This window comes from Enoplosus armatus, chromosome 19 (genome assembly GCF_043641665.1).
Source record: "Enoplosus armatus isolate fEnoArm2 chromosome 19, fEnoArm2.hap1, whole genome shotgun sequence".
NCBI lineage: Eukaryota > Metazoa > Chordata > Actinopteri > Centrarchiformes > Enoplosidae > Enoplosus > Enoplosus armatus.
Genome location: NC_092198.1, coordinates 21,283,437 through 21,290,693, shown reverse-complemented (window position 1 = coordinate 21,290,693; position 7,257 = coordinate 21,283,437). Strand labels below are relative to the sequence as shown.

At 40.7% G+C, this 7,257-nt stretch overlaps 1 protein-coding gene across 1 annotated transcript; it reads right to left on the bottom strand.

The window, feature by feature from the left end:
- Window positions 1–265: 265 nt before the first annotated feature.
- On the bottom strand, window positions 266–4,808 carry LOC139302667 (poly(A) polymerase type 3-like). The gene is made up of 9 exons (XM_070926369.1): window positions 4,711–4,808; window positions 4,341–4,407; window positions 4,146–4,228; window positions 3,743–3,851; window positions 3,582–3,656; window positions 3,390–3,495; window positions 3,157–3,244; window positions 2,431–2,506; window positions 266–358 (listed from the first exon to the last, which is right to left on the bottom strand). The coding sequence occupies exons 1-9, from the start codon at window positions 4,806–4,808 to the stop codon at window positions 266–268; spliced, it is 795 nt and encodes a 264-aa protein (XP_070782470.1).
- Window positions 4,809–7,257: the final 2,449 nt, after the last annotated feature.

Here is a 7,257-nt window from a genome sequence, read left to right as displayed (position 1 = left end):
TGTGAATCAACCAACGCCAGATCCATGCATCATAGCTATGTTACAGCTAGCTGGCTAACCTTAGCTTGCAAAATATTACCTGTTAGTTGGCTAGCTTGCCAAATTACTCCACCAGCTAATGTGATCCATGATCCTAACTGATGCATTATGACAAATGGCGTTGATTTTAGCCAACAAATGAAATTGTGGCACTGTTACCGTAAAGTTAGGCGGCCCTCAACACAGGTAGTGCACTGTGAGCATCTGGTGGATGTCAGCTGAGTGACTACATACCCCACTGGATCTCCTCCATTGTAACGGCCAAGGTGGGGGGATACACGTTGAACACGGTGTTCTGCTGTGGGTATGCTGGATTAATCTGAAAATGCATAAGAACAATTCAATTCAATTTTATTTATATAGCACCAAATCGTAACAAAAGTCATTGCATGACACTTTACAAATAGAGCAGGTCTAGACAGACTCTTTACTGTTATTACGGAGACCCAACAGTTCCCACCATGAGCAAGCACTTTGGCGACAGTGGCAAGGAAAAACTTCCTTTTAAGAGGCAGAAACCTCGAGCAGAACCAGACTCTAGGTGGGCGGTCATCTGCTTTGACCAGTTGGGTTGGAAAGAGAGAGAGAGAGGGAGAGAGAGAGAGACATAGAGAGGGAGGGAGAAAGAGGGAGGGGGAGAGACAGATAGACAGACAGAAAGACAAGCAGACAGGAAGAGATGTATGGCAGCACTAGCAGTAGCCATAGCAGCTATGATTATAATAATAATGGAAATATGACTGATAATAGTAGTTACATCTGTAATAATAGCTGAGGTTAATAATAACAATAACAGCTTTAATAGTAACAGAACTACGACTAAACATAATAACTGTAGTGGTGAGAGTCAGGCAGGCCCATGGCAGCAGCACCCAGGCGTACCAGGACCACGATTCACAGGAACCTGCGAGACGACAAAGAATCTCCAGGGAAGATATAAAGTTAGAAACATGCATTGGAGGGACATGAATGTGTAAAGATGGAAAGGAGGAAAGCTCAGTGCATCATGGGAAGTCCCCCAGCAGTCTAGGCCTATAGCAGCATAACTAGGGGCTGGTCCAGGCAGGCCTGAGCCTACTCTTAAAAGTAGAGAGTGTGACTGCCTCCCGGACCCAAACTGGGAGCTGATTCCACAGGAGAGGTACTTGATAGCTGAAGGCTCTGGCTCCTGTTCTGCTTTTGGAGACTCTAGGACTAGGAACCACAAGCAACCCTGCATTCTGGGAGTGCAGTTCTCTAGTGGGGTAATAGGGTACTATGAGCTCTTTAAGGTATGATGGTGCCTGACCAGTGAGAGCTTTGTAGGTTAGGAGAAGGATTTTAAAACTCTATTCTAGATTTTACAGGGAGCCAGTGCAGCAAAGCCAATACAGGAGAAATATGACCTGTCAGGACACGTGCCGCAGCATTCTGGATCAGCTGGAGAGTCTTCAGGGACTTATTGGGACAGCCTGATAATAAGGAATTGCAATAATCCAGCCTAGACATGACAAATGCATTGACTAATTTGATTGATGATCTAGACAGGATCTTCCTGATTTTTGCAATGTTAGGGAGGTGAAAGAAGGCAGTCCTTGAAGTTTGTTTTACGTGAGAGTTAAAGGACATGTCCTGATCAAAGACAACTCCAAGATTCATCACGGTGGCGCCGTAGGCCAGGGCAATGTCATCCAGGGTAACAATATCCTTAGATACTGTGTTTCTGAGGTGTTCAGGGCCAAGAACAATAACTTCTGTCTTGTCCGAGTTCAACATCAGATGATTGCAGGTCATCCAGGTCTTTATGTCCTTAAGGCATGCTTGGAGCTTGGCTAACTGATGAGGTTCTTCTGGCTTGATCGATAAATATAGCTGGGTATCGTCCGCATAGCAATGAAAATGTATGAGTGTTTTCTAATAATATCTCCTAAAGGAAGCATATATAAGGTGAATAGTATTGGTCCAAGCACAGAACCTTGTGGAACTCCATGACTGACTTTGGTGTACATGGAGGATTCATCGTTAACATGTACAAACTGATAATCGATCGATCTGATAAATAGGACTTAAACCAGCTTAGTGCGGTTCCTGGAAACTCTCTCTACTTTTAAGAGTAGGCTTAAAACTTTGCTTTTTGATAACACTTATAGTTAGGGCTGGCTCAGGCCTGCCTGGACCAGCCCCTAGTTATGCTGCTATAGGCCTAGACTGCTGCAGCCAAACACACACGCTACCAGTGACACAGAAACCGGAAGTGACGTACGTCCACCTCTCAGAACAGTATTTTCAGCATCTGTGCATTTTTTTTGTTTGTTTGTTTGTTTGTTTTTTTACAGATTTGACAATTATTTGACTGATATTATTCTAGATTTGTAGGCTAAAATCGTAACAAAAATCCTGCTGAGGCCTTACCCTGCGATCCCAAACTGGAAGGTTGAAGTAGCGGTCCTCTACTCTCCACTTCAACAGAGTTGAGATTGGCAACTCCCTGACACACAAAACACAAGATTTTTAGATCAACTGTTCCTCATCTTCAGCATTTACAAAGCATTCACATGCAGCTAAATAGTGGAAGATAATAAACATCTTAGTCAAAATCTAGCAGAACAACGGCACAACAACCTATACCTATAACCTATACAACCTATATATATATGTTTTTTACCAAAATGCAAAAGCGACTTTATTTGTTAAGCAAAATGCACTTTAGAACGATATCGACCTTGCTGTGTCTTCTTATTGACAGAATTGGTGTTTTTATTTACTTAAAAGTAAATTAAGGCCAGACAGACAGACCTGCTTCCCTGAACGCTGTCCCTAATGTACACATAGCATTTATAGGCTACGTTACGCTGCCGCCTGTGTTTTAACACATATGCTAAGGTTCATATTAGATGCCACAGGGTAGGTCGATCAACAAGCCTGCAAATAGCTAGTACTTCTCGCAATATTCGTTTTTGTGTAAACGTAGCCTGTATTGTACACATTACATTTCCTCTAGATGTTTTTTTTTGTGTGAACCCCCAACCTTAAGGTTCAAACTGCGCATATGCGTGTAAGAGGACAGGTTCAAAAATAATCATCCACCTATTCTGTTCTCTTGTGACTAGCAAGCTTCACTAGTTGTGTGTGCTCAACTCACGTTTGGCCCACAGCTTGACGGCCCTCAAAGCCAGCCTGAAATTGTGGATACTGAGAATCTCCTCAGTAACTCTGTAGTCTACAAAAAAAAAACAGAATAAGAAGAAAGATTAATATAGAAACAGTCACAGTCAAAAAGAGGCAAACCACAAATACACAAAACGGTGCACTATGATACTTCACAAAAGTACAGCTGTCAGGCACTAATACTGCAGGATTTATGAGTAGCTGTGTTCTGACACAGCGTTTGGAAAGGTTTTTCAGTATCTTGTCGTCCAGCAGGTCGAGAGTGTCAGGAATACTCCTCTGGGCAATCCGGGCGAAGACTAGATCAATCTACAAAATAACAGGAGAACAAAGAAAAAAACACGATTAAGACACATGCAAGCAGAACTTTAACTGAGGCAATGCAGTGACTTTACTTTTTTCTCTAGCCAAATTATCTCGATGCCATTAAATGACAGCTTGATGACTGGAACAAACGCATCTTCAATGGCCTAAAGACAACAATATTGTCAGTCACTGGAAAAAGGGACAAAAATGTCCTTAGACTTGTATGCAATGGATCACTTCAATGGATAACACCTATTTCTTGGACCTCCTCCTGAGCTTTAAGCTTATCGAAGGAGGAGGTGAAGAAGTCCTTCCTGTCCAGAAACCCGGGTCCGACACAGAGGGCGTCGATATCAGCGATTCATATGAGGGGAAATGTGTGACAATGCCCTGAGCCACTAACTTCACCGTGTGCCTTCAGAGGAGGTAACCTACCACTGAAAGAACTCTTACCTTCAATAAAAAGTATCACTTGTGAAACTTATGAGTAACTAATTTATCACACAGCAACTTACACGTACATTATACTCCTGTGAATTAACAAAGTTTGACCACGTCATCACCTACATTGGTTATAGTTGTGAGCCACTGTGAAATACGAGCTGCCACTGTGCTGACATGCTCTTACAGTTGATGGAAGGAACTGTTAATTACCTTTGGAGTGAACTCCCATTTGGTAAGAGCCAAACGGGAAGATCTTGCCTCCAACGTTAGCGGTTACCGTTTCGGGCAGGTTCTAAAATAAAATTTAAAACGTCATTATGAAAATGTTTTATCTAAGCAATAACATGTTTTCAGTATCATATTTGGAGTTAGAAGCAACAATGTAGATAAAAAAGACGTCTCACCATCATCTCACAGGTTTCTGTGAGCCACTCCTTGTAGAGTGACTCCAGCATTTTGACAACCTTCTCGCTGCAAATCAAACATAAAGAGCCTTATCAAATATTGTAATTTCTCTTAATTTCTCTCTATTTCGCTATGGTCCCCTCCACTCGTGGTCTGCCACTTGCATTAACTTCAGCCACTGAGGACTGTTTAACTGGTTACTCTGTTTCCAGTAATAACAAACTCAAGTCAGAGGTCTCCACAGTGGCATAACATCCAAAACACTGAGTCACAAAGACACGCTCAAAATCAAAGGTTTTTTGTCAGTTCTACCCCTGCCGTATAAATTACAATATGATAATAAAAGGAACTGAACAAGATGTATTATACCGGTGACGCAGCTCCATGTCCTTCTCAAATGCGCCAAATGGCTTGAGAGTCTCAATCAGCTCCCTGGTCTGCAATAGATCAGCCTCCTCAGGACCCATTCTTAGGGAAAATCATTGCTGATTGAACCAATGATCCCATACCAATTGGGTACGTCTGGGAACGGTGGAGCTTGGTTCTTGATTGGACTGAAAAGGGACATTTGCATGTTAGTGCACAAGTCATGACACAAAAAGCATGCACATGATGCACAGCTGTATGAGGAAAGCCTGGTAGGGAGGGAAAAGGTGTAAATATAAGGTGACTTGAGCCTCCCGTGGCGCTCAAAAATCAGAAATAAATTGTGTCAGCTATATACATAACCCCAAACAAGGTACAAATCAATACCAGTCCAAAACATTCACAAAACCACAAGTTAAGTTACTGCAAATTCACTGGAGGACTGTGAATTGCCTGTGCTGATGTTTTACCCATTTTACCTACCCTAAATCTTTGAAAAACCAAGAGGAAACAGGTCTTACCGAGACATTGTAGCGATAGTTAAGCAATTACTTATTAAGTCTGTTTTTCATCGAGTTAGAAATATGTCCTTCCTCTCAGCAGAACACGGCGAAATGCCTGTAGTTCACACATTGGGTGACGATACGTATAGTATACTGAATTCTGGAACGCACGCCCATCACTGTGACGTAACAGCGGGGATCGAATCAGAGGACGATCTTCTCTGGGCGTTGTTCTTCTTCTTGTTTAGGGGCGGGTGGCACCGAGCGTTCAAGGCGCATTACCTACCGTGTTGGAGTGTAGGCAGGAGTTATATTATATCCATTAGGACAAACAACAAATAATTAATTTCATTATATAGCTCCACACTCTACAGAGTTAAATGAACACTTTCAAAATAGTTCAACGTTTAACACCATGCCAGAGTTCCTTCTTCTCACAAAACAGAGTTAAAGTAGCACCAAGGGAGAGTTAAGGTAACACTAAGGGATTAGACAAATAACACTGCTCTGAGTTACATTGTTTACTGTTTGGGTAGTGTTAGTTTCACTCCTTAAACTGTCAAGCTATCTACACTGGAAAAAAGTTAGTTCATTATAAGAATTAATTCCAATAAACAAAATCATTTTCATATATAACATTTATTTTTGCCTTTTCACCCTTGCAGTCAGTCAAATTAGAACATCGTGAATGAAGGTATAATGTACAAACCTTCATCTGAAACATTGTATGAGCATTGAATATCTAGCGGTTTATGAAATTTAAGCTCAGACATTTTTATACACCTTTCCTCACTTTGTAATACTCTGAATGCACGATGATGGTTATCAAAACTCTTCAACCAAAAGTACATCACTTATTTGACAAAAGGCAGGCATGTCTTCTTCCACTGCACTGCAAATAAATCCAGCATTATATTCAATGCCATCAACTTTAACCCAATTGGTTGAGAAAACATCTTTTAACAAGATAAATTCAAGCATTTCATTGTTGACCACATTCTCGTCTATGGGGGAAAAAAGATTTCGTTGGCCTGGACTCATTTTGTTTGAGGGTGAAGGTTCCCCAGTGACAAGTAATGGTCATCTGATGCTTTTTAGCAAGTGATTTGGTTATGGTCTTTAAATTTTTAAATGAATCTTTAAACAGCTTGTGTTCGGCTTCAAACCTCATACACCATAATAAAGGGGCCAATTTTCCTGATAGAAGATGGGTAATGGATCATAAATTAATGCTTAGGTATCAAGTTTCTATGTGGATACAAGTGCTTTAACAGTTTGTGGTGGTCAATCAAATGCTTTAAATATATTGTCATACCTCGTGAGAGAAGGTGAAAAAACTATGTTCATCATTTGAAGTAACAGTGACAAATTCCAGTTTTTGCTTCCTACAGGAATAATGTCACCAAACAACAGTGGGATGTTTTTCACAAGACACGTTTTAATAGACCATACCGTAAATCCTGGAAAGCAATCGTGTTCTGATATCAAGTGTTGTGTGAGCTATCCAAAAAGCAATTTGATCTCGTACTGAGCCACACTCTCAAGAAGACCATGCATTATATCAAATATATAACTATTACAAACCTGGAAATACAATTGTGGGTTCTCCTGGAGGGACAAACATATCTTATCCACAAAGGATAACCTTAGGATCGTCTTCACTGTATACTGTTTGAGAATTCTTCTTCTCAATTAAACAAAGGTGACAGAAATTACTGAATGACTCATTAAAACCAAGAATTGTGTGCATTCCTAGATTATCTCCAGTTATCTGTGAGATTGTTCCATATACCTGCTCATCAGAAAATGGAAGACTGAACCCTTGGCTTTCCAGTTGTTTCATGTCATTTATCAGTTCCAGTATAACATCAAACCATACTTGTGCACATGTTGTGTGTGAAAAAGTGATACCAAATTAATTCATCAAAACTGAATTAAATTTTCTTAAAACATCGACAGCCAATTTTGTGAATTCCACGTTTGGAACCAAGAGGATTGGCTGTTGCGAAATCATCATGGTATACTTGTAATGCATGTTGTAAACAAA

Excerpts from the sequence above, each read along its gene's own strand:
- LOC139302667 (XM_070926369.1), bottom strand. The coding sequence starts at position 4,808 with ATGGGTCCTGAGGAGGCTGATCTATTGCAGACCAGGGAGCTGATTGAG. Across the intron at positions 4,408-4,710 it reads GACATGGAGCTGCGTCACCG|CGAGAAGGTTGTCAAAATGC; the intron begins GTATAATACATC and ends TTTGATTTGCAG. Across the intron at positions 3,852-4,145 it reads ATGGGAGTTCACTCCAAAGG|CGCTGATATCGACGCCCTCT; the intron begins TAATTAACAGTT and ends CCTCATATGAAT.